This window comes from Hylobates moloch, unplaced genomic scaffold (genome assembly GCF_009828535.3).
Source record: "Hylobates moloch isolate HMO894 unplaced genomic scaffold, HMol_V3 SCAFFOLD_14, whole genome shotgun sequence".
NCBI classification, from domain to species: Eukaryota; Metazoa; Chordata; class Mammalia; order Primates; family Hylobatidae; genus Hylobates; species Hylobates moloch.
The window spans coordinates 96,728,385-96,755,595 of record NW_026652289.1 but is presented as its reverse complement, the minus strand read 5'-3'; the positions used below and the strand labels follow the sequence as shown (position 1 = coordinate 96,755,595).

General features: G+C 40.2%; 1 protein-coding gene across 6 annotated transcripts; it reads left to right on the top strand.

The window, feature by feature from the left end:
- Window positions 1-547: 547 nt before the first annotated feature.
- On the top strand, window positions 548-26,327 carry ARPP19 (cAMP regulated phosphoprotein 19). 6 transcript variants are annotated; one of them, XM_032174209.2, is made up of 4 exons: window positions 8,986-9,087; window positions 9,328-9,382; window positions 20,285-20,407; window positions 25,405-26,327. In XM_032174209.2, exons 2-4 carry the CDS (start codon window positions 9,338-9,340, stop codon window positions 25,573-25,575), a joined length of 339 nt encoding a protein of 112 aa, XP_032030100.1. In that variant the 5' UTR covers window positions 8,986-9,087; window positions 9,328-9,337; the 3' UTR covers window positions 25,576-26,327. The 6 variants fall into 6 exon arrangements, with proteins under 6 accessions (XP_058283483.1, XP_032030100.1, XP_058283484.1 ...); XM_032174211.2 differs by having other exon boundaries at window positions 9,038-9,091; XM_058427500.1 differs by lacking the exons at window positions 8,986-9,087; window positions 9,328-9,382 and adding an exon at window positions 548-776.
- The last annotated feature ends 884 nt before the right edge of the window (window positions 26,328-27,211 follow it).

The window sequence follows — 27,211 nt, the reverse complement described above, 5'->3', positions numbered from 1 at the left end:
CTCTCTCAATTGTTTGAGGATTGAATGGAGGGAGACATTACTTCATCTCCTTACTCCTATAAACTCTTGAACTAGGCCAACTAAACCTCAGAAAGAACCCTGTTCCTTTTAAAGCTTTTATACACCTATCAAGTTCCAAATCAAAAAATTATTTTGTGCATGTATGCATCAGAATCACCAGGGGAACTTTGGTTAAACATCAATTCTTGGACCTTGCCCCAAACTTAAAGAGAATGTCTGTCTAAAGGGTCATTCCATGATTCTATTCCCTATGGCTAATAGAATTAATTAAAAATTCAGTTCCTTGGTTGCCCTAGTTACATTTCAAATGCTCAATAGTCATATGTAGCTAGTGGCTACTGTATTGGAGAGCACATATATAGAATAGTTCCATCACACAAGTTGCTATAAGACAGCACTAATCGCCGGGCGTGGTGGCTCACGCTTGTAATCCCAGCACTTTGGGAGGCTGAGGCGGGCAGATCACGAGGTCAGGAGATCGAGACCACGGTGAAACCCCGTCTCTACTGAAAATACAAAAAAATTAGCCGGGCGTGGTGGCGGGTGCCTGTAGTCCCAGCTACTCGGAGAGGCTGAGGCAGGAGAATGGCGTGAACCCGGGAGGCGGAGCTTGCAGTGAGCTGAGATCGCGCCACTGCACTCCAGCCTGGGTGACAGAGCGAGACTCCGTCTCAAAAAAAAAAAGACAGCACTAATCTAGAATACACACACACCTTGGAGATGTTGCAGGTTTGGTTCCAGACCACAAAAATGAAGTAAGTCATACACATTTTTTTTATTTCCAGTGCATATAAAAGTTACATTTGGCCAAGCGCAGTGGCGCACCCTGTAATCCCAGCACTTTGGGAGGCTGAAGCAGGTGGATCACCTGAGGTCAGGAGTTAAAGACCGGCCTGACTAACATGGTGAAACCCCGTCTGTATTAATACAAAAAATTAGGCATGGTGGCACATGCCTGTAATCCCAGGTACTTGGGAGGCTGAGGCAGGAGAATCAATTGAACCCAGCAGGCGGAGGTTGCAGTGAGCTGAGATCACACCATTGCACTCCAGCCTGGGCAACAAAAGCGAAACTCCCCTCAAAATAATAATTTAAAAAGTTATGTTTATACTGTATTATAGCTTAGAAGTGTGCAACAGCATTATGTCTAAAAAGACGCACATACCCTACATAAAAAACAGATTATAGGGCTGGGCATGGTGATTCACACCTGTAATCCAAGCACTTTGGGAAGCTGAGACAGGTAATTACTTGAGGCCAAGAGTTCAAGGTTAGTGAGCCAAGATCACTCCAGCCTCGGTGACAAGTGAGACCCTGTCTCTAAAATAAATAAAAATAAAATATAGTTTATTGTCACTTGAACCCGGGAGTTCAAGGTTATAGTGGGCTATGATGGCACCTCTGAACTCCAGCCTGGGTGACAATGTGAGACCTTATCTCTAAAAAATAAATTAATAATCTATTGCTAAAAAAATACTAACAATCATCTGAACCCTCAAGGAGTCATCATCTTTCTGCTGGTGGAGGATCTTGCCTGTATGCTGATGGCTGCCGACTGGTGAGGGTGGTGGTTGCTGAAGGTTGGAGCGGCTGTGAGAATTTCGTAAAAGAAGACATCAGTGAAGTTTCTCATCAATTGACTCTTCCTTTCACACAAGATTTCTCTGCAGCATGCAATGCTATTTGATAGCATTTTACCTACCCACAATAGAACTTGTTTCAAAATTGGAGTCAGTCCTCTCAAATCTTGCCACTGCTTTATGAGCTAAGTATATGTAATATTTTAAAATACTTTGTTGTAGCAATTAATCTGAAAACGAAAGCAATTACATTTACAATAGCTACAAAAAAAGTAAAATACCTAGGAATAAATTTAAGCGAAGAAGTGAAAGACCTCTATGAGGAAATTTATAAAACACTGATGAAAGAAATTGAAGAGAACACACACAAAAATGGAAAGCTATCCCTTGCTCATGGATCGGAACAGTTAATATTGTTAAAATGTCTACACTACACAAATTGTACTACAAAACAATAGTAACCAAAGCAGAATAGTACTGGCATAAAAACAGACACATAAACCAAAGGAACAGAATAAAGAACCCAGAAACAAATACACAGCCAACCCATTTTTGACAAAGATGCCCACAACATACACTGCAGAAAGGACAGTTTCTCTGGTAAACGGTGCTGGGAAAATGATATCCCTGTGCAGAAGAATGAAATTACATCCTTATCTTTCACCATATACAAAAATCAAGTCAAAATGGATTAGAGATTTAAATGTAAGACCTGAAACTACTAAAAAAACACATTGGGTAAATGCTCCAGCACATTGGTCTGGGCAAAGACTTTTTAGGTAACACCTCAAGAGGTGTTGCACAGGCAACAGGCCGGGCGCGGTAGTTCATGCCTGTAATCCCAGCACTTTGGGAGGCTGAGGTGGGTGGATTACCTGAGGTCAGGGGTTCGAGACCAGCCTGACCAAAATGGTGAAACCCTATCTCTACTGAAAATACAAAAATTAGCCAGGCATGGTGACGACTGCCCGTAATCCCAGCTACCCGGGGGGCTGAGGCAGGAGAATCACTTGAACTCGGGAGGCAGAGATTGCAGTGAGCCGGGATCACGCCATTGCACTCCAGCCTGGGTGACACAGCGAGGCTCCATCTCAAAAAGAAAAAAAAAAAAAAGCACAGGCAACAAAAGCAAAAATAGACAAGTGGGATTACATCAAGCTAAAAATCTTCTGCATAGCAGAGTAAACAAGTGAAGAGAAGAGAAGTTACAAAGAACATTTGCAAACTTCCATCAAACAAGAGATTGAATATATAAGGAACTCAAACAATAGCAAAAAAAAAAAACCCAAATAATCCAATTTTAAAATGCACAAAAGACCTGACTTGACATTTCTCAGAAGAAGACATATGGCTGTGTACAGTGGCTCACGCCTGTAATCCCAGCACTTTGGGAGGCCAAAGTGGGCAGATCACTTGAGCTCAGAGTTCAAAACCAGCCTGGACACCACAGTGAGACTCCCTCTACAAAAAACTACAAAAATTAGCTATGCCTTGTGGCACACACTTGTAATCCCAGCCACTTGGGAGGCTGAGGTGGAAGGATTGTTTGAACCTGGGAGGCAGAGGTTGTAGTGAGCCAAGATCACACCACTACACTCCAGCCTGGACAACCAAATGAGACTCTGTCTCAAAAAAAAAAAAAAAAAATGTTAATTTTAAAAAAGGAAAAGAATTCAGATCCTTGGCCAGGTGCAGTGACTCATGCCTGTAATCTCGGCACTTTGGGACGACAAGGTTGAAGGATCGCTTGAGGTCATCAGGAGTTCAAGACCAGCCTGGCCAACATGGTGAAACCCTGTCTAAAAATTAGCTAGGTATGATGGTGCATCCTGTAATCCCAGCTACTCAGGAGGCTGAGGCATGAGAATCGCTTGAACCCAGGAGGCAGAGGTTTCAGTGAGCCACTGCATTCCAGCCTGGGTTGGCAGAGTGAGACTCTCAAAAAAAAAAAAAAAAAAGGAAAGAAAGGAAATCAGTGTGTCAAAGAGATATCTGCACTCCCATGTTTACTGAAGCACTATTCACAATAGCCAAGATATGGAGTCAACCTAGGTGTCTATCAATGGATGAATAGGTATAGAAAATGTAGTATCCATACATAATGGAATATTATTCAGCCATAAAAAAGAATGAAATTCTGTCATTTGCAGCAACCGGATGGAATTTGGGGTCATTATGTTCAGTGAAATAAAACAGACAGAAGAAGTCAAATGTAGCATGTTCTCACTCATATGGGAGCTAAAAAAAGTGGATCTCATGGAGATAGAGGAATGGTGATTACCAGAAGCTGCGAAGGAAGAGGGGAGAGAAGGATGAAGAGAGGTTGGTAATGAATACAAGTGAAGTTTTTGTTGTCATTTCAACAACATTCACAGCATCTTCATCAGGAGTAAATTCCATCTCAAGAAACCAGTCACTTTGCTCATCCATAAGAAGCAACTCTTCATCCATTCAAATTTTATCACGATATTGCAGTAATTCAGTCACATTGTCAGATTCCTCTTGTAGTTCTCTTGCTCTTTTTGTCACATCCGCAGTTATTTCCTCCACTGAAGTCTTGAATCCCTTAAAGTCATCCATGAGGGTTGGAATTAACTTCTTCCAAACTTCTGTTCGTGTTGATACAATGACCTTCTCCCTTGAATCACAAATGTTCTTAATAGCATCTAGAATGGTGAATCCTTTCCAGAAGGTTTTCAATTTAGTTTTCCCACATCTATAAGACAAATCACTGTATATGACAGCTATAGCTTTACAAAATGTATTTCCCATTGAGACTTGAAGCACTCTGGGACGTCAAGATAGGCGGATCACCTGAAGTCAGGAGTTTGAAACCAGCCTGGCCAACATGGCAAAACCCCGTCTCTACTAAAAATAAAAAAATTAGCCAGCCGTGGTGATGTGTGCCTGTAAATCCCAGCTACCCAGGAGGCTGAGGCAGGAGGATCGCTGGAATCCGAGAGGCAGAGACTACAGTGAGCCAAGATTGCGCCCACTGCACTCCAGCCTGGGCAATAGAGCAAGACTCCATCTCAAAAAAAAAAAAAAAAAAGACTTGAAAGTTGAAATTATTCCTTGATTTATGGACTACAAGATGGATGTTGGGTTAGAAAGCACGAAAACAACATTGATCTCCTTGTACACCTCCATCAGGGCTCTTAGGGGACCAAGTGCATTGTCAATGAGCTATAGTATTTTGAAAGGATTTTTTTTTTTTTCTGAGCAGTAGGTCTCAATAGTGAGCTTAAAATATTAACTAAACCATGTTGTAAACAGATGTGCTGCCATCCAGGCTTTGTGGTTCCATTTACAGAGTACAGGTAGAGCAGATTTAGAACCCTAGGATCTTCAGAATAGTAAATGAGCATTGGCTTCAGCTTAAACACAGCAGCTGCAATAGCCCCTAAGAAGAGAGTCAGCCTGTCTTTTGAAGCTTCGAAGCCAGGCATTGACTTCTCTCTAGTATGAAAGTCCATTTTCCAACAGAAGGTTGTTTTGTCCACATTGAAAATCTGTTGCTCATTGTAGCCCCCTTCGTCAACTAGCTTAGCTAGATCTTCTGGATAACTTGCTGTAGCTTCTCCATCAGCACTTTCTACTTTACCTTATACTTTAATGTTATGAAGATGGCTTATTTCTTTAAACTTCATGAACTCAACTCTGCTAGCTTCAAACTTTTCTTCTGCAGCTTCCTCACCTCTCTGAGACTTCATAGAATTAAAGACAGCTAAGCCCTTGTTCTGTATTAGGCTTTGGCTTAAAGGAGTGTTGTGGCTGGTTTCCTATACAGATCACTCAAACTTGGACCATATCAGCAATAAGGCTGTCTCGTTTTCATATCATTCATGTGTTCACAGGAGTAGCACTTTTAATTTCCTTCAATAACTTTTCCTTTGCATTCATAACTTGGCTTAACTCTTCGCCACAAAAGGCCTAGTTTTCGGCTGCCTCAGCTTTTGACATGCTTTCCTCACTAAGCTTAATCATTTCCAGCTTTTTAAAAATGTTTAATCTATTTATTTGTTTATTTAGAGACCAGGTTATGAGACTGGCTAATTTTTGTATTTTTGGTAGAGGCGAAGTTTACCACATTTCCAAGGCTGGTTTCAAACTCCTGGGCTCAAGCAATCCACCAGCCCCAGCCTCTCAAAATGCTGGGATTACAGGCATGAGCCACCGCACCTGACCATTTCTAGCTTTTGATTTAAAGGAAGAGATACGCAACTCTTCCTTTCACTTGAACACTTAGAGGCCATTGTAGGGTTATTATTTGGCCTAATTTCAATATCGTTGCGTCTCAGGGGATAGGGAGGCCCGAGAAGAGAGAGACAGGGGAATGCTGGTTGGTCCAGCAGCCAGAGCATACACATTTATCTGTTAAGTTCACCGTCTTATGTGGGAGTGGTTTGTGGTACTCCCCCAAAATTACAATAGTAATATCAAAGATAACTGATCACAGATCACAATAATAGATATAATAATAAGGAAAACGTTTAACATATTGCAAAAATTACCCAAACGTTACACACAGACACAAAGTGAGCACATGGTGTTGGAGAAATGGCACCTATAGAGGCTGGATGCAGGGTTGCCAGAAACCTTCAATTTGTGAAAAACGCAGTATTTAGAAGTATAATAAAATGAAGCCCCAAAAAACAAGGTATCCCTAGATGGCAGTTTAAACTATGAATGTCCACCAGGCGCAGTGGCTCAAGTCTGTAATCCTAGCACTTTGGGGGGCCGAGGCAGGCGGAGCACTTGAGGCCAGGAGTTCGAGACCAGCCTGGCCAACATAGCAACACTCCGTCTTTACAAATTATTATTATTATTATTATTTGAGACAGTTTCGCTCTTGTCTCCCAGGCTGGAGTGCAGTGATGTGATCTCAGCTCACTGCAACCTCCACCTCCTAGGTTTGAGCAGTTCTCCTGCCTCAGCCTCCCAAGTAGCTGGGATTACAGGTGCCCACCACCACGCCCAGCTAATTTTTGTATTTTTAGTAGAGACGGTTTTACCATGTTGGACAGGCTGGTCTCGAACTCCTGTTCTCAAGTGATCCACCCGCCTCAGCCTCCCAAAGTGCTGGGATTACAGGTGTGAGCCACCGCGCCAGGCCTACAATTATTGAAAATACAAAAATTAGCCAGGCATGGTGGCATGTGCATGTGGTCCCAGCTACTTGGGAAGCTGAGGCAGGAGAATCACTTGAACCTAGCACACAGATTGCAGTGAGCTGAGATGGTGCCACTGCACCCCAGCCTGGGTGGCAAAGTGACACTTTGTCTCAAAAAAGAAAAAAACTAGGAAGGTGGAAGTTATTTCCTGGAGGCTGTGTAAACCTAGAAGAGAAGGGGATCCAAGGACAGAACTGTTAGAATGCTCCCATTAAGAGGCAGGTTAAGATTCAACAGGGAGGTTAAGTAGGAGGAAATCCGTGAGACAATAGTATCCTGGAGATCAAGAGAAGGGAGTTTTGACAAACAGGGTGCTAGGGACCAGTGTGCAGTTTTACACATTAAGGTTCATAATGGTGCAGAGTGGTGTTAGTTGGGAAAGAATGGCTTTCCAAACAGGTCCTTATAGTGGAGCGTTGCCCATGGTGAATTCTCCATTTGACCAAAGTCTGACCCCCAGAAATTCAAACTTCTCCTCCTGCGGGTGTCACTATCAGAAACAGATCCTTTTTATCCAAGGTCACATAACCAATTTAAAAAAAAAGGCCAGGTGTGGTGGCTCACTCTTGTAATCCCAGCACTTTGGGAGGCCAAGGCGGGTGGCTCACTTGAGGCCGGCAGTTCGAGACCAGCCTGGACAACATGGCAAAACCCTGTCTCTACTAAAAATACAAAAAGTTATCAGGGTGTGGTGGTGGGCAACTATAATCCCAGCTACTTGGGAGGCTGAGGCAGGAGAATTGCTTGAACCCAGGAAGCAGAGGTTGCAGTGAGCCGAGATTGTGCCATTGCACTCCAGCCTGGGTGACAAGAGTTGAGACTCTGTCTCAAAAAGAAAAAGAAAAAAAATTTTTTTTTTCTTTTTGTAGAGACAGAGATTTGCCATGTTGGCCAGGCTGGTCTTGAACTCCTGAGATCAAGCGATTTGCCCGCCTTGGCCTCCCAAAGTGCTGGGATTATGAGTGAGCAACTGTGCCCCGCCACAGCCAATTTTCTTGAAGCTGCGTTTCATCATTAAGTGTATGTCTATCAGATTTTAACCCAAGTTCACAAATACATTGATATAGGACATATACTAGAATGTCAGTCAATTTATTAATAAAAATACAACTGTTAAATGCTCCAGTGGCCTAACTAGTGCACTCTTCTTTCTCTCTGCAGTTCTGCTTAAGGGAAAGGCAAATTTTCAGTATGTTACTTTGTGAGTACAGAACGAGAACAAATATGTCGTGGATCTTACAGTTTCTCAGCTAGCCCAGCGTGAGACATTCTTAAGGGATATCTGTCAAACAGTTGGCCTGTTGAACCCTTTTATTTTCAATACTTCCTTGGCTGACAAACGCCTTCCTTCGTTTCTCCAAAAGGAGTGCAACTTTAACTTTTTGTTTTTCTAGTTGCAATTCCAGTGCAATTCTTCCTGTCTGAGATTCTACATCCTGGTTGAGTTTCGATGGTTTCCAAATTCCTTATCCAGGCATTTAGGGTCTTTCGATTGCTCCCCTGCCCCCAGAAATGCATTCATTTTCTGTGGCTTTTTACTAGTTTAACTCTTAGAAGGCAATCTTATTTCCAAGTTTCTGAGGCACACTTTGTTGGAACCAACAAACATTGCCAGTAACTATTCAGATATCAAGTAGAATGAGGATTCAATAAGCTGCAGGACTCGGCAAATACAAGGGTCACTGGGGGAGCTCAATGCTAGCAGCTTCGGTAAGCTTGGGGGAGTGGACCCCCTGGGAGTGGACAAATGAATCTGAATTCCTTCGTTAGATATCTAGGAAGTGCTGGACCCTCAGAGTAAAATATAAGTAATTACAGACGAGATCCCTGGCCTGGTGCGGCTTATCTGAGAAGGAAAGGTGACCTAAAGTCACGACAATTGTCTAATGATACAGTTCGTGTTGTTGAGGAACTGTACAGGGCTCTGACAGCCTTTAAGAGGTGCCTCTGGCCTAGTGTAGAGAGGTCTAGGAAGGAAAGGTTGAGGCAGAAACGTAGGACTGGAGATGTGAAGGCGTGGCAGCGTGGAAAGCTTTGGCGTGCCCAAAAGACAGCCTGTGTGGCCACAGAGCGGAGAGCAAGGAGAACAGAACTAGGCGAGGATGGGTAAGTGGAAAGAGTAAAATAAAGCTCCTAGAACGAGGGGACCAGAGTGGACAGGAAAGGGCGGGGAGAGGCGGTTCCACTTAGAAACTACAATTCCCAGGAAGCATTCGGCAGCCACAAACGGATGTGAGGTGAGGCGGGAGCGGCGACCTTTGAAGGAAAAAAGGAAGTGTTTGGACGACAGCGAGCGGGAGAAGCGGGGTCAAGTAGGTAGGGGCGCGGTGCGGGAGGGGCAGGCGGGCTCCAGCGTGCGAGGGCCTCGACCAGCGGAGCGTTTCGCGGCTCCGTGTCGCCATAAGGCGGCGGCCATTTTCGCGGGCGGAGGCGGCCCGGCGGGCCCTGGGAGAGCTGAGCCGGGCGGCGGGCGGGCCTAAGGCGGCGGCGGCGGCGGCCGGGTGGCCTTGGCCACCCGCTAATCGCATCTTTTCCCGGCGTCTCGTCTGCAGAGGGAGCACTATGTCTGCGGAAGTCCCCGAGGCAGCCTCCGCGGAGGAGCAGAAGGTGAGTGCGCGGGGCTTGAGTCCTGGGCCCTGCCCAAGGCCGGGTCTGGCCGGCGGCCTGCTCCCGCCAGGCGGAGGGGCGCGCCCGAGATGCGGGACCGAGGCGCATGAGGCCGAGGCTCCTGCGCCCCACCTTTGGCTTCCCGCCGTCGCTGGCTGGGGCGCCGACGAATTGGGAGTTCCAACGTGCGCCGCGTTTACTCCGAGTCGTGCCTTTTGTAATACCTCCGTGGGTCGCGGTGTTCCTCGGTCACTTACATTTACGCGAGAGCCCAGGACGCAGGCTTTGGGCGTAGAGCCTAAGTTTTTCTGTGAGCCTCACTTTGGTTAGGAAGTTTTATTTTTTCCTTTGAAGAACTCTGCAACTACTTGTATTGTAAGCGTGCGGTTCACTCCAAAGGCAGCGCCTTGTGTGGGGGCTGCGATGTGGGCCAGGATCGGCATTTCAGGGCCGACCCTTGTAACCGTGATCAGTGAGTAAAGTCCGGCCTTCAGTGTCTGCACCTGTAAAGGCCGGATACTGGTGCTCGCCTCCCACGGCGGGGTGAGGCCGAGAGGAGGTGAGTCGGGTGTAGTGTGCAGCGCAGTCTGTGCTCAAAAAGGTTTCGGTCAATGGGACTCACATATGGTACTCGACTAAAAATCGAAAGGGTGGAGTTTTAAAATTTTACTCACGAAATTAATCAGGGTTTTATTGGAAACAGGAAGATTTTGTAAACGCCCTTGTGTCTTCCTGATGTAGGGGAATAGGCCAGGAGTGTCATTGTGGTTCAAATTATGAATGTCAAGGCTTTCTATTTATCTAGGCTGGTGTCTGTCTCTCCCATTGTTAATTATGTCCACCGCCCTGCCCTCCTAGGTAGCTGTGACTGGTCGAGAAGTGAGAAAGGGCTGAGGTATCTTGTTTCCTAAATTGTTTATCAACAATTTTTCTTACAAATCAGGTTGTGTTGCCGTTAAATACAATTTTGGTCTACTGCTTGACCTTCGTGCGGGTTTCTGCTTAATGTTGCACTTCTGTCCTAATTAGGTTGGGAGTTGGATTAGTGTTCTAAGCCCATTCCATATGTTCTTAAAACCGTGTTAACTTTTCTTGCGTTGGGTGCTTCTGTTAGGATGTTAAAGTAATTGAAAAACAAGAAAATAACATACAGCATAGATAAAAGTCCAAGTTACCACATTTGAGAATATCCAGTGAAAATAGATATATTTACACATTACCAAAAAATGGATTTCGGGGGCAAAAAATACAAATATTAAAGATTGCAATCTTAACAGTATTATTATCACCTGCTTATTGTAAAATGCTTATCGTGTTCATTATTGCTTGAAATTCAGGAACCCCAAAAAATAACAAGTCCCTATCTGTGGTGTTTTGCCTTAAACACTGACATGAAACTTAGCATTAACTTCTGGTGCGCAGTAGTGTGCTATGTAATTTTCTTTGATAAGTTCTGTTAGTATGTTGCCAAAGTACGCAGCTTGTTGATTTCTGGAGTGTAAATGCTTTTAGTTGGAAAAGCCTAATGTATCTTTTAACAATACTAAGGGTAGCTTGAACGTTTTCTCTTATTGATTGTCTACATTAAACATTTATTTAAGGTGCTTTGGTTTTAGCCGCTGTCATTAAAATCAACCAAAGTGTGTTAGGAATATAATGTTCCTTCTTAAATTGAGAATTGGCTGTAAATGCTAAGTGCCTGTGGCATGGATAGTGTCCCTAACCATGAAGAAAATGTGCACAGTCACTTGTGTGTTCCCGTGGGCCAAATCACCTGTTTCTTCTATTTGGAAGATCAGTTCGATGACCTAAAAAATTGAGTTATTGTCTGTATACCCAATTGACCTTCCACTTAAAGCCAAAGTATTCAGCTAAAAATACCTTTATAGTTACTGGTAGGTTGCCTGTTGCCTCTAAAGAATTAAGGTAGATAGCTGGGCCTTGCATGGAGTAAAAGCTAAGTCACGTTCTCTATCTTGAGTGGTGTGTGCACCCTTGGTAAGAGAAGAAAACCGGATAGATTCCTGTCTTGTGTTAGGATACAATTAAATATGTACAAGCATAAAAAATAAGTATAAACTCTTATCTCTTAACTTTAGTATACCACTCTTAAGACTAAAACAGCCAGGCGTGGTGGCTCTTGCCTATAATTCTGGCACTTTGGGAGGCTGAGGCAGGAGGATTGCTTGAGGCCAGGAGTTTGAGACCAGCCTGGTCAACATAGTAAGATTCTGTCTCTACAAAAAATAAAAGTAAAAATAAACATTAGCCAGGTGTAGTAGCATGCCTGTAGGCCTGTAGTCCCAGCCACTGGGGAGGCTGAGATGGGAGGATCACTTGAGACCAGGAGTTCAAGGCTATAGTGAGCTACTTTAAAAATATTTTTAAATAATTTAAAAGGCCTGTGCTGTGGCTCACAGCTGTAATCCCAGCACTTTGGGAGGTCACAGCGAGTGGATCACTTGAGGCCAGGAGTTGAAGACCAGCCTGGCCAACACGGTGAAACCCTGTCTTTACTAAAAGTACAAAAACTAGCCAGGCATGGTGGCCCACACCTATAATCCCAGCTACTCGGGAGACTGAGGCATAAGAATTGCTTGAACCCAGGAGGCAGAGGTTGCAGTGAGCTGAGAGCATACCACTGTACTCCAGCCTGGGCAACAGAACAAGATTCTGTGTCAAAAAATAAATAAATAAAATAAAATTTGGCCGGGCATGGTGGCTTACACCTGTAATCCCAGTGCTTTGGGAGGCCGAGGCTGGCGGATCGCGAGGTCAGGAGTTCGATACCAGCCTGGCCAATATGGGGAAACCCCGTCTCTACTAAAAAATACAAAAATTATCCGGGTGTGGTGGCACGCACCTGTAGTTCCAGCTACTCAGGAGGCTGAGGCAGGAGAATCGCTTGAACCTGCGAGGCAGAGGTTGCAGTTAGCCGAGATCCTGCCACTGCACTCCAGCCTGGGCAACACAGTGAGACTGCGTCTCAAAAAAATAAAATAAAATTTAAACTAAAACAGATTAAATACAAACAAAGCCAGTCTAAATTTTTGATTGTGTGCTTGGTATTTTGCTGAAACTAAATTTCCAATGTATTTGGAATATGGCAGCAATTGTTAAAAGTTGAGGGAGTTTTTGAGTTTGTCAAGTAAACACTCCCCTAGGCCACGTGGTGGCTCAGTTCCCCTTTTAAGAGTAAACTATGAGGTCACTAAGTTTCCAGAGTCATAGATACAATCACATTTTAAGTTCAGCTTCATTCTTTTCTTATTTTCTTGGACAGTTGGAGTAACTTACTGAGTCTTTGTCAAAGAAAGCTCAGATGCAGAATCCACATAGCACTACTTAGATGCAACGTGGTGATTCAGATTCCCCAGAATATGCTTATATTTGCCTTTGAGATAACCACTGAAGTGAAAGCAAAACATTTAAAAGTTTTGAGCACAGGTCTCATGAATCTATCAGCAGTAAGCTAAGCCATGTGTACTAGTCCTGGAGGGGAGAAGAGGCAAGTGGGAACTTAAAACAGATAATTCTGGCCCTGCAAGGTGGCTCATGCCTGTAATCCCAGCACTTTGGGAGGCCAAGGTGGGAAGATTGCTCGAGGCCAGGAATTTGAGACCAGCCTGGGCAACATAGCAAAACCCCGTCTCTAAAATATAATAATAAATCTACACCTGTAGTTCCACCTACTCCAGAGGCTGAGGGGAGGATCACTTGACCTCCAGGAGGTCGAAACCACAGTGAGCTTTGATGGCGCCACTGGGTGACTGAGGCAGACTGTGTCTCAAAAAAAAAAAAAAAAAAAAGATGGTAATTTTAATTGCACTGTGAGCAGCTTATTCTCAGGGACCCCGGTTTATATATCTGTTCTCTCACAGCACTCAACATTGTGCTTGATATTATTTACAAAATGGTTGAATGGATTTTCCTCAGAGCTTTTCTGTTAAAACCTTTGCCAAAGTACTATTTCAAAACAAATGACAATGCTAGTACCACAGAGAAGAATAGACCATGGTAAGATGAAAACCTTAGCTTAGACCCACTTAAGAACTCTTGAACGAAACTACAGGGATGTGTGTATATATTTTTTCGTTTGTGTTGTGGCCGTAATTTTTTTTTTTTAAGATCTCAATAGCAAGTTTTCTAGAGGTTATAAGACTCACCAAACTAATATGTGTTGGAAAGGATACCTACAGTAAAGCTGTCAATGAAATTATTTGTCAGGTAAAAGATACAGGTTGGTGCCTTTATGAGTGGTAGAAGAGGAAAAGAACCTTTATCTAAATTATTTTAATATATCAACCATAAAGAGATATAAATTGTTTTCCCATGCTTCCAGTATTTTAAAAATAGGAGTTCATATTGGTATTTCCAGGGGCTCTTTTGACACTACTTTTGGTTACATAAAAGCTCAAGAATGTTTTTGTTGTGTTTGAGACAGGGTCTTGCTCTGTCGCCCAGGCTGGGGTGCAGTGGCACAGTGATAGCATATTGCAGCCTTGAACTCCTGGGCTCACCGAGCCTCCCACCTCAGCCTCTGAGTAGCTGGGACTGCAGGTGTGAGCCACCGCCTCATGCGTGTTTTCTGTTTCTATTCAGAGTGAACACAACATGCTCCCTTGGTCTCTGCAACCATCGATTCCTAACAGCCTAGAGGTAAACCTCAGGAAAGTTTTTAAATGTTTCTCTTAGCCGTTTTAGCAGTTTGCTATGCAGAAGTTTGTTAGGGTTGCTTCTTTTGTTTGTGCAAGACTTTAATACTTCTAATCCTGAAGCTGTGTTTACTATAACATAAAATATTAAAGATGAGCTGATGGTGAAATCCTCAAGTGTGGAGAAAGTTTCTTAGCTTTATAGCTTTATGGAAACAAGTACATTGTATTTTTTCATTCAGATGAATAAACTTTTATTGAACATTCATTAAATGCTAGGCACTAGGCAATCAAGGACTTAACAGAATGACAACAGTAATTGTCCATAGAGCTTGATGCAGTATTGGCACCTTCCTGGCAGTATCCCAAATAATTTGTTGGCTTTCATTAATCCTTTCTAGTTATTCATCAATCAGTGCTTCGGTGAACATATTGCCGAGCAGATAGAGGAGAATTTGTTTAGAGTGGTCAGATTTTTATTGCTGATGTTGCTGTATAACTCTCCTCTGCCGAAGACTGAAAAGTACTATCAGTCATTGAGACATAATTGTGCTTAGTGTATAATAGACTACAAAATAATCCTTAGTTATTTGAATGTCCTTTTTACGTGTATGTATTTATAACATATACCCCACCTATTCACACAAAGGATTTCTGATGTATTTCAGTTGTACAATTCACAAAAATGCACATGCCAAGACAATAACTATTATTAAAAATACTGTTCTTAAGGTTTTTGTTTTTGTTTTTATTTTTTGGATACATTATATACATGTATCTGTGTGTAAACATGTATCTCTGTTACCATATCCTGGGGTTCCTTTCCCAACTTGTAGCCAACAGCCAAAAGTTCAGAATTCTGCCCTCTCCGGACCCCATTATCAATTTAGAAGCTGCTTACCTAAGTAAATCCACTTACATTACAGTATCTATTTTTAAAATGTAGTAAAATTGCTGTGTAACACAAAGGCTTCTTGGAGAATACAACTTCAAAACCAGATTTGAATCATAAAAAAGACTTCTTCACGGTGGCTCACACCTTTAATCCCACCACTTTGGGAGGCAGAGGCAGATGGATCACCAGGCCAGGAGTTCAAGACCAGCGTGGGCAAGATGGTGAAACCCCATCTGTACTAAAAATACAAAAATTAGCCAGGCATGATGATGGGCACCTGTAATCTCAGCTACTCGGGAAGCTGAGGCAGGAGAATCACTTGAACCCGGCGTGGGGAGGGTTGGAGGTTGCAGTGAGCCGAGATCGTGACACCACACTCCAGCCTGGGCGACAGAGTGAAGACTCTGTCTCAAAAAAAAAAAAAAAACTTAAGCTTGCCATCCCCACCCCCTTTGTTGGCCCTTTCTATTGTATCTTTTTCATTAATTTCTGCTTTTTATTTCTCCATTTTCTTTGGGCTCCTTTCTTTGTCTAATTTCTTAAGTTGGATGCATCGCTCATTGAGATTTAGCTTTGTTCTCTGATATAAGCCCTTGAGAGATACTTGCTATATCCGACAAGTTTTGGTATGTGTAGGGTTTTGTTTGTTTTTAAAGAAACAGGGTCTCTGTCTCCCAGCATAGGCCTAAGTGACCCTCCCACCTCAGCCTTCCAAGCAGCCAGGACTATAGGCGTATAAGCATCTACGACGACACCTACCTAATTTTTAAATTTTTTTGTAAAGGCCAGGGTCTTACTGTGTTGCCCAGGTAGGTCTAGAACTCCTATTTTTTTAAATACTCGTGCTTTCTTTTTTAACCAGGAATTATTTAGAAGGATGTTTTTAATTTCTATATATTAGAGATTTATAATTTTTTTGTTGTTACTGACTTTAATGAATTGCAGTCATAGATGGTGGTCTGGAAGAAAATAGTTAAGATTTGCTTTATGGCCTAGTATTAGTCAGTTTTTCCATTTGTGCTTGTGGAAGAATATGCATTCCCTAATTGTTAGATGTAAAAATAAAATCAAGTATCTTAACTACTTTGTCTTTTACAGCTATCAATTATTGAGGAAGGTGTGTTGAATTCCATAGTAGTGGACTTGTCAGTTACTCCCTATAGTTCTGTCAATTTTTGCTTTATATATTTTCATGCCATTTTATTAGTGGCACAGTCCAGCACAGTGGCTCACACCTGCAGTCCCAGCACTTTGGGAGGCCAAGGCAGGAGGATTGCTTGAGGCCAGGAGTTCTAGACCAGCCTGGGCAACATAGGAAGACCATGTATCTTAATATATTTAAAAAATAAATAAATAAATAAAAGATAGGTACACTGCACTAGCTCTGTTTTGGTAAGGATTTGCCTGGTATGTTACCACCACCACCCACCCTCAGTCTTTTTACTTTCAACCTATGTCCTTGTTTTTAGATTTTTTAAAATGTGTACTGCACAAGTGGCTAGATTTTTTTTTCTTTAATTCAGCTACTGGATTTAAATGGACAGTCTGTTGCTTCAGTATGGTTATTGTGGTTATTAACATATTGGGATTTGTTTCTCCTTACCTTTGGCTTCTTTTTGGTATTTAAAATTTTTTGTATTTTTCTTCCTTTCTTGCTCTTCCCAACACTCCTTTTTATTTCTGCTATTTAATTGGTTCCCCTTGAAATTTTTCACTCATTCTTAACTAAACAAGATGTAAAAATTAAGATTATAAACGCTTTTCTAAATTATACAGAACCATAGAACACTTAAACTAAAAATATACTACTGTTATATAGTATTTTTTTCTTTTAACTCTACATGACAAAGATACCAAAATTACAATATTGACTTGTTATCAGTATATGTGTATGTATATATACCAATTTTCTTTGTTTAGTAATAATCATTCCTGTCCTTTATCCCTTACATCCTAACCTATTTAACCCAAAGTTTGACTAATTTATGATTTAATCTTTCTGTTATTCTTTTTGGGAAAAAATAAATAAATAACTATTTGCTTATCTCCCCTTTGTTTTCATTCTAGCTTAAGTAAATGTTTAGGAATTCCCTTGAGGTCCAGAAACATGGAGTCACATCAAATTGTCTTCTATTTTGCATTTTTGAACATGACTGTATGGATAAATCGCTTATTTTACCTGCTTTTATCAGTGTCCTGTTGGGGGACAGGAGCAGAAACCACTTTGCATGTTTTAAAAAGGAAGGAATATGATTTTTAGGGAATAAGGTTGCAAATTATTAGAAGGAGTAGAGGAACAAAAGGGAGGAAAATGGTGTTTCCAGAGGTAAGGATTACAGAAAGCCTTTGACCCTGCAAGGATGAGTACTGTTCAGAGTCCACCATCGTCTGCCCCCCTTGTCATGTAGCTGCTACTAGAGCCCCTGTTTATCTGCTATATGTCCCTCTGTAGGAGCTCACAGGGGCGACTGCTGTCTGCTATTGGTGGTGGCATCACCAGGAGCAGAATGGATTCTTTCTCTCATGCCTTTTAATCTGGCATAGATGCCATTGACAGAACCTAATAGGAACTCAGTAACTGTCAGAATATTAATGCATGTCCAAGCACTTGAACTAACTTATCATTAAGGTCCTAGAACTGCCTGCCTCTGTAGAATGTTTCTGTAGGATTCATGAAAAGTATTGTGGAAGTCTTAATGGTGTTTACCACATTTAAAAATCTAGATGAGATCATCTTTTCCCCCTTTTGGTGTTAAATCCGACTGAAATTCTGAATCCAGTTAGGAAGTTGCAGCTAGCAGGGGCTTTCAGTTGTGCTATGTATTTGGCAAGAAAGTTCAAGAATTGGCTTGTTTTTTTCTAAGACATGTTATAAATTCATTCTAAACATAAATGACATTTGCAGCTCATAGATGCTGTTTTGCCCAAAACATTTTTAAATTTAATTAAGCATGCTTAATATGATATATCAGTGTATTCCTTATTAAGAAAACAAGGGAATGTGGCTGGGCCCAGTGGCTCATGCCTGTGATCCAGCACTTTGGGAGGCCAAGGCGGGCAGATCACCTGGGTGGGGTCAGGAATTCGAGACCAGCCTGGCCAACATGGCGAAAAAAAGAAAAAGAAAATAAGGGAATGCCGGGATTGTGTACAAGGTAATTTTCCTTTATATATCAAATGGAGGAAACCTGCAGAAACACTGGAAACTCGAGTAAGTTGCTACCTACATACAATTTTCCTTTAAAAATTTTTAAGGAATTCAGGGAACTATGAGACTTGGAGAACTGTTTCAAAGGTGGAGAGCTCTCACTTCCTAGGCTCAAGAAAGTTGAATTTGTATTGGAAATGTAAGACTCCAGTAACACCCTTAATTTGAAGGTGCAGGGACTAAAGGGTGACAATTAGCTTGGGATCCTTTTCAGCCAATATTATTTGAAGCCAGCTGTGCAGGGAAACCCAAGAGTAGGCCTCTCCTCCCACCTCCACTTCTAAACTGCAGCACTGAGAACACCCTTGGGCTGCAGTAGATATCTGCAGTGAGGGCTGAGCCACAGCGAAGCTGTGCAGTGACTCAGCCCGCCTTTCTACATTAAACTTGGTAATCCTACATTTATGTTTATTTCTCTGGCTTTTGTGATGAATATGGTATCGTCATATCTTATATGGGGTTAGGTTCTAATGTTAGTAAGGGAAAAAAATCACATAACTAAAATCACCCTTGACAAAATTCTAGAGAAGGCATAATCATATTGGAGACTGCCCCATCAATTCTTAGTAGAGCAGGTAGTCACTTTTATGTCCAGTGTTTGAACAGATGGCTAGATGGCTAGGGTGATTCTTGAGTGCTAGCTGAGGAAATAGGCTTGTGTTGTACGGGCTGAATGAAGTTTTTTTTCTTTCAGTGCTTAGATAGATAAATGGTTTGCTTGCTATATAAGAACATAGGTTTGACATTTATGGATTTAACATTCCTGCTTTGACTATTCCTAAGTAACCTGGAAGGCTCAAGATAGGCAGAGGTATGTGATTTTGCTGATTTAATGTGCAGAAATGAGTCCATTACTTAGAAAATGTGCCTTGCCAGCTGCCCGGTTTATCTATCTCAGGACAGCTTTTTCTCTTTCCCTTTTTTTTTTTTTTTTCTGTTTTGTTTTGAGATAAGGTCTCGCTGTCACCCAGGCTAGAGTGCAGTGGTGTGATCATGACTCACTGCAGCCTCAACCTCCTGGGCTTAAGCAGTCATTTTGCCTCGGCCTTTTGAGTAGCTGGGCCCACAGACACGTACCATCATGCCCGGCTAATTTTTAAACTTTTTTACAAAGATTGGGTTTTGTCCATATTGCCCAGGCTGGTCTCGAACTACTGGCTTCAAGCAATCCGCCCACAGCTCCCAAAGTGTTGGGATTACAGCAGTGAGCCACCGTGCCCAGCCTGTTTTTCTTGATTCATTCTTCTGCAGTACCTGCCATGAAGTAATAAACACTCCTTCCCTATAAAATATAGCGCTTTGAAAGAAAGCAGACTAAATCAAGACTGTTGTTCAAAGTGAATAGACAGAAGAATTGATAGTTCTATCAGGGAACAGGTTTTTGATAAAAAATAGGATGTTTGACATGAACAGAGTTTGTCATTTTAAACATGGGGGAGAGTTAGGCAATGATATACACAGATGTGAGGATTGACAAAAATGATGTTTCTGTTCTTTAAAAATGTCAAATCCTATGACTTTGGGAGGTCGAGGCAGGATTGTTTGAGCCCAGAAGTTCAAGACCAGCCTAGGCAATATAGCAAGACCCCATCTCTATTATTTAAAATAATAAAAATATTCAAAATGTATTACAAAAAGAAACATATCAGGATCACCTGTATTTATTCAAGAAAAATGTACTGATAAGTAGGCTGCTGTTAATTTCTAGTAAAGAATCTAAGTAACTTCAAATCATACATAATTTTAGATAAATAGAAAAAAATCCTGTATGTTTTAACAGTATTAGGATGATTCTCTAAATATAGGCAAAGAACTGAAGAGTTCCATAGAAGGTGACTAACTATAAATGTATTATACATGACTGGAAAAGTAATGGCAAGCAAGACTTCAGAGCTGAGCTATCTTGATATTTTTATCCAGTGTGTGGGGTGTTACACATGCATCACAGCTATAATAGAGCTATCACATGGATCTTTTGAAAAACAAGATAGAGATGTTTTAAAGGCTTCTGGGTTTGGTTTCTTAGTCAGATGCTGTGGTACTTGGCATTTAACAACTAGAATTCAGAATCCAGATTTTTAAAGGTGAATTATTTTAAATAACTGAGTTGTTATAGAGAAGTAATTTATTTGAAATTATTTTAGGAAATGGAAGATAAAGTGACTAGTCCAGAGAAAGCAGAAGAAGCAAAATTAAAAGCAAGATATCCTCATCTGGGACAAAAGCCTGGAGGTTCAGATTTCTTAAGGAAACGGTTGCAGAAAGGGGTAAGTTCTCATGGGTAATTTCCAAATACTTAATCCCTACAAACTCAGTATGCTGACAGATTGTGAAATGAATATCTGTGCGTATAGCGTTGTACTTTATCAGGTATGTACATATGTGTATATGTATCTGTAATGGGTTTTTCCAATATTTTGCAGTTGATAAATAAGCATTATGAGAATCTACAACTCTTTAGCATTTTTAATAATAAACTATTTAAAGCATGTAGAAATAGTGCAGATATAACAGAACCCATATACCCCTTCCCAGATTTAATGTTTATATTTTGCCATGTTGGTTTCAGTTTTATCTTTCTTAAGAAAAAAAAAAAGTTGTAGATACTGTTGAAACCCACCCTATATGTAAATATGAGCCCCTTCCCTTATCTCTCCAAAAGCAACCACTATCCAGAAGCTGATGTTTATCCTTCTGCCCATATTTTGAAACTTCCATATTTTTTGCAGATGATTCCCACACAACATTCAAAAGCTTAAAGTACTTATTTGGATGAAATGATCACTTATAAAAGCACAGCTGTCTCCTTTATGTAATATGTTTCACAGTGAGATTTACTCTAATACAATTGAAACATTTTCATTTTCATAGTTCAAATTGCTAAAGATATTATTTTCAAATTCTTGCCATGTTTTGTGAGGTAGATGCCATTATTTCTTAATAATGAGACTGAGATAATGCTGGCCTGTTTGTTCCCTAAGTATTGTCCTGTGACCCTTCCTTTGCCATAAAAAATTAGTTCCATCTTCAGCTTAAGCATATTCAAATTATGTACTATACAGGGAAGGATGAAATATTACTTATGGAAGAGACTTGTTGAATGAGATGCTAAATCATGTTTCTCCTTAAATACATTCATATACTGATATTGGCTGCTTGCTTAAAACACATGTATATGTGTGTATTAGCTCTACTTACGTATGGATTGTTTTACAGTGGCAAAAAATAGAATGGTATTTTTAATCTTACATGAAAGAATAACATTCACAGCTTTGAAATAGTAGGATGACAAGGAATAATTACACCAAATTTATGAAGATGTAAAACTCCTGTACCATGAAATATATAATCAAGTAGGGAAGTTATTACAAAAATGATAGTTAATATGTAAAACAGAAACTTCTAAATATACGAAAGGGAACTTTTAAGTATACAAGAAAAACACTTAAGGTGCTCCCGGATAAAGGATTTTAACAGGAAATAAACAGAAAAATGTTTATATGTTATAGAAATCAATGAAATGCAAATTACATCATAGTATTTATATAACTAAATTGCAAAAATGTTTAAAATAATACCTGTTGCTAAGGTTGAAGTTGAATGAAACTAATATGCTCTTTGTTGTGTTTAAACATTAAGAATTATTACTCGTTTCGGAACGGGATATGGATTAAGGTTTATAAAAATGTTCTTCAAATCAATAATCTCTTATTAATTAATCTAAGCGTATAATTCAGTACAAGGAAAAAGTCTTCCAAGTTGGAAGATCCTCCTTATAGCTTATAACTATAATTAGTAGCAGCACCACTATTCAACAGCAGAGAAATGATTAAATAAATTGAAGTAAGTCAATAAAATAGTATTATGTGGTTATTTTAGAACATAAAGATCAGAGTGAGACTCCGTCTCAAAAAAAAAAAAAAGATCATAATATAGGGGATAAATAGAAGAAGTAGAATGACAACTGCGTTTTTAGTTATGAGATAAATTATTTAATCTTTGGCTATTAAATTATTTTGATTTGATTATTGTTTAGGAAATGTTTTCTTTGCTAATCTCCAGCATCACCTTGGCTAATAGGCTTTCTTCCAATATTGGGGCAATTGTCATTGTAATTTTTCTCTAGCTTGAACTGTTTATTTTTAAGTATCTTCAAGTCAGATTTCATATACATTGTATCTTGGAGTTGGTGTTGTAGATATAAATAGTTGAGAATGAAGAAAATGCCACTGAATCAAGAAATAAGTAGATAGAATTTGAGAAGTGAGCTCTTTAATGTTTCTGTATTATAACAGAATGTCAGTGAATAAGTTCTTTTATATGAAGTTTTGATTTTTTTTAAACTCTGGATCACAGGTTCTGGGTTTTAATTTTCCTCTCTCACTAGTTAGCAAACTTGACAAGTTACCTTAGCATCTTTAAGTAGCTTCTTAATTTGAGAAGGTTTGATTAGATATTATGATTATTATAATAGGTCTCTTCCTGTGTTGTACTCATTAATGTTATTATGAGGTTAATGTTATTATTAGGCTTTTAACAATATGACCATGTACGCATGACTACATAGATTATCAGAGCTGGGAGGGATATCAAGAAGCTGTGTGGCCTGTTTTTACATTTTTTATTTCTTTTTGCTTTTTGTTTTGTTTTGTTTTTTCATATTTGTAGGGGTTGTGAAGTCCCAAGAAAACAGGGAATCCAGTTGTAAGAAACGTGGCTTTAAAGTTGAACATGATCACTTTAGGTGATCACTTAATGTCAGTGTAGTTGTAAATGCTGATGTAAGTATGGCCCATAAATTTGGGTAAGAGGAGGCTTTTATAAGATTGTCATCTAGGTCCTAATTAATTTTTAAATGTTTTCATTATAAACTCATGAAACTTAGAGATTGTTAAAGACAACTAATATCATCATCATTGTTATCTGTGGATCCCAATTTGAGAAACATTAGTTCACTTCTCTATCTTAAAGCATTAGCTTCTTTCTCTGACATCTTTGTTGTATTATTGTCTTTGCTGAATCTCTGCCTTTTGCAGTAACCTTTTCCTTTTTAGGGCAATTCTAATTGTCAAGCGTTGATTTTAGTTGTATCTCTAGTCACACTAAATTTAATTCCTTTCCCCCAAGCAGAGTAGCCTAATCTACAGTTAAATGAGACCCCCCTTGTGATGAACTTTTGCTTACTATAAAATTACTTACGTTAGAAACTGGGTTTATTACATTGGGGGGAAATCTGCCTAAAATTTACATGTGTGTTAAATTTCTCAGTATGTGCTTTTGACAAAATAAGAAATTTGGCAGGCTGCTTTGTTCTCCTCTAGAGGCTACAAAATTCAGAAGTAGCTTAATATAATACAGTGCATCAAAATTCTGAGGTTTTTCTGTCTGCTCATTTTAAAACATACAGAAGTGAAGCTGCAGAAAGCTTTAGATGGGCCTGGTCCAGGGTTCCTTGTTACTGTTCTGTATGGTACATATACAGTAATACATTAAAGCAGTTTCTATCTTTAGGCCTTTGGGCCATAGGCCAGGTCTGGCTTATCAAAGAATGGTGGAGGAAAGCAGCCAATGAGACTTTTTCCTCAGGCCACTCAATAGTCTTATACTAAGCTGCGAGTTCCCAGCTATTTTGTTTTATCACATGAAGTATCCCTGAAGATATTAGCGGAAAAGTCCGTAAATATTATCTGTTTTCTTCCCCTTCACCCTTTGTCGAAGCCCTTGTTTCATACCTGGATTATTTCCTTCGCCAACCCAAGACTGAGATTAGAGTCCCCTTCTTTGAGCGCCGTGTAGCACTGCGTGTACTTAAGGCAGTATTGTCACTGTTGACTTACTTCACTTTTGTCCCATCTTTGTATCTGACTGCAGCTCTCACATAGTGCCTCACATACAGCAGGCACTCAGTAAAGGTGGGCTCAGCGTGGTAGGTGTAAGTTAGAACCCAGGCAAATTTATGTTTTCACTCTGGAAGTCAAGTAGATTAGTTGTATTAAGGTTGATATTTAGCTGTCATCACAATTTGCATGTTAGTGGTAAAGAGCAACTAAAAACAGCAGTAGTCATACTTCATGTCTCTCTGTGAAAAATGGAGGAGGTGTGGAGTAGGGATATGCATTTGAAGTAATAATTTCTAGTGAGTTTATTTCTTTCATTACTCTAATATTTATTTTTACCTTAATTTTTGATAAACTGCTCTATTTCAAATGAGTACGATTTAAATTCTTGAAGAAACACTTGTTCTAAATGACAGAATACCAGGAATTACAAATAATAGTTTTAATAACTATAATTATTAGTTGGTTTTTTTGTTTTTGAGACAGAGTCTTGCTCTGTCGCCCAGGCTAGAGTGCAGTGGCACAGTCTCAGCTCTCTGCAACCTCCACACCCCAGGTTCAAGTGATTCTCATGTCTCAGACTCCTGAGTAGTTGGGATTATAGGCACCTGCCACCACAACCAACTAATTTTTGTATTTTTAGTAGAGACGGGGTTTCACCATGTTGGCCGGGCTGGTTTCAAACTACTGACCTCTGACCTCAAGTGATCCACCCAACTCGGCCTCCCAAAGTGCTGGGATTACAGGCATGAGCCACCATGCCCAGACAAATTATGTGTTTTATTTATAAAATAATTTAAGCAAGTGTTTCAACCTGGTTGTTCCATTAGTAAATGAAAGGTGTTTATTTCACTGAGTCTGGGACTTCCCAAATAGCTCAATATTATGTTAGTCTTGATGGTTCTTTATTAGAACCAGAATGGCCCAAGAAAGCCTGAAGGCCGGTTTTTTTTTTGTTTTTTTTTTTGACAGTCTCACTCTGTTGCCCAGGCTGGAGTGCAGTGGGGCAATCTTGGCTTACTGCAGCCTCCACCTCCCAGGTTCACATGACTCTTATGCCTCAACCTCTGGAGTAGCTGGAGTTACAGGTGTGCACCACCACACCCAGCTAATTTTTTTTTTTTTTTTAGTAGAGACAGGGTTTTGCCGTATTGGCCAGGCTGGCCTGGAACACCTGACCTCAAGTGGTTCGCCTGCCTTGGCCTCCCAAAGTGTTGGGATTTCAAGAATGAGCCACTGTGCCCAGTCTGAAGGGGGGCTTCTCAGCTGTTGACTTATGCTGGAACTCAAAGACTGTTTCATCTAATTAATATTCCTGTTTAAATTTTTTTAGACCAACCTTATACTGACAGTATGGGGTTGCATTGACATCTTAAGTCAGTAATTGCTAAGCTCTAATCTGAATTTTTTTTTGTTTTTACTTATAGCAAAAATATTTTGATTCTGGGGATTACAACATGGCTAAAGCAAAAATGAAGAACAAGCAGCTTCCTACTGCAGCTCCGGATAAGACGGAGGTCACTGGTGACCACATTCCCACTCCGCAGGACCTTCCTCAACGGAAACCATCCCTTGTTGCTAGCAAGCTGGCTGGCTGATTAAAAGGCTGAACTGCATGAATCTGCTAAATCCCATTATTTCTCCTTAATATGTTACTTATCTACTTTTTATTTCCTTTCATTCACTAGTCATTTGAGACTGACAGCTTTGCAGGTAGCAGTAGTGTGTGCTGCTATTGTGGAATATACATGTGTAGAGTTTTTGATTAGTTTAACAGTGCACTGGTGAAGAGGACATGTTAGAGCAACTTAAGTAAACTACTTGAAAATAACTGTATATATGACCTAACTCCTAGTGTAGTACTGGTTCTGACAAGTAACAAGCAAGTTTTAAAATCTTAATGTTTTGGCTTTCATTACTTCATCTTAATTATAGCTTTGTATGGTACTCTTATTTAATATAGTCTCTATTGTATTGATTTCTTCTGTATTTACCTTTTGGATTTTGTAAAACAGAAGTTTAAGACCACAAGTTAGAAGAAAGGTCACATATTTCAAACACAACTAGATGGGGCTCTGAAAGATTTGTATCTCTGTGCTTGAACTTGAATGGCCTTAAACCTGTTTCAGCTTTAACAGTAGAATTTTACTTGGGCAATATTTGCCCATTCTGGTGTAACTTACGTGACTCTAGTGCTTAACAGCTGCCGTTGAAGCTAATATTCAGTTCTGTAGAGTTAGAATACCTTTTGTTGTTGAAGATGTGAATGAAGTATGCATGTGCATTGACTGTTGAATTCACTTTTGTGCCATTTTTGTAAATACAGTAGTTTTGCACAACCTCTCACAAATGTCTGTATTAATTTCACATACTTAAAAAGTAGATAATGTGCCAACCAGAAGCACAAGAGTTCCTACACAAAACTCTGTAAATCATTATAGCTTTTGTATAATAAGAGTAGTTACAATCTCGGGCTTATAGAATACCAAACTGAAATCTTAGTTCAATCTGCCATAGACTTAAGCTTTTCATTTGTTACTAATATCCATGACATTCAGTGGCCTTGTGCAAATACGATATGTTGCTTAGGCATATCTTTTGTCCTATGCAGAACCTTTCATTTTGATTTTTATGAAAGTTGCAATTCATGTAATTTATATAAACTTTTGAAATGTAGAAACTTTTTACTTCCACACTCAATTTTGGAGACCCTAGAGTAAAAGGCTTCAATACTCTGCATTCCACGCCCCCTGCCACCTGCTTTTTTTCCCCTTTGTTCTTTGACTCAAATGGTATTGAGCTGTTTGTTGTATATGGAAGCATAGGTGTCTATATCCTTACTCTTTTATATAACACAATAATGGCGTTTTCCTTCTAATTTCTCAGTTGTTAACCTCTCTCTCTCCCTTTTTTTTAGGTTAGGGTCTTGCTCTGTCACCTGAGCTCTAGTGCAGTAGTGCAATCATAGCTCACTGCAACCTTACTCCTAGGCTCAAGTTAACTATTCTTGATCCTTTATTATTACTAATATTCTACAATTGTTTAAATAAAAGGAACTTTATAATGAAACAGTTCAGAATACTGGCTCAAGAACCTATGTCAAGATGAGCTGAATTTTTGGTAAATTATTTTAGGAATTATGACAAGCTAATTGAATTAGGCTTGTGACAATGAGAGTGATTTACATGACAGGTAAAACTCCTATTAAAAATGTTTAGATGTTTGCTTCTATAG

Excerpts from the sequence above, each read along its gene's own strand:
- ARPP19 (XM_032174209.2), top strand. The coding sequence starts at position 9,338 with ATGTCTGCGGAAGTCCCCGAGGCAGCCTCCGCGGAGGAGCAGAAG. Across the intron at positions 9,383-20,284 it reads CCTCCGCGGAGGAGCAGAAG|GAAATGGAAGATAAAGTGAC; the intron begins GTGAGTGCGCGG and ends AAATTATTTTAG. Across the intron at positions 20,408-25,404 it reads GGAAACGGTTGCAGAAAGGG|CAAAAATATTTTGATTCTGG; the intron begins GTAAGTTCTCAT and ends TTTTACTTATAG.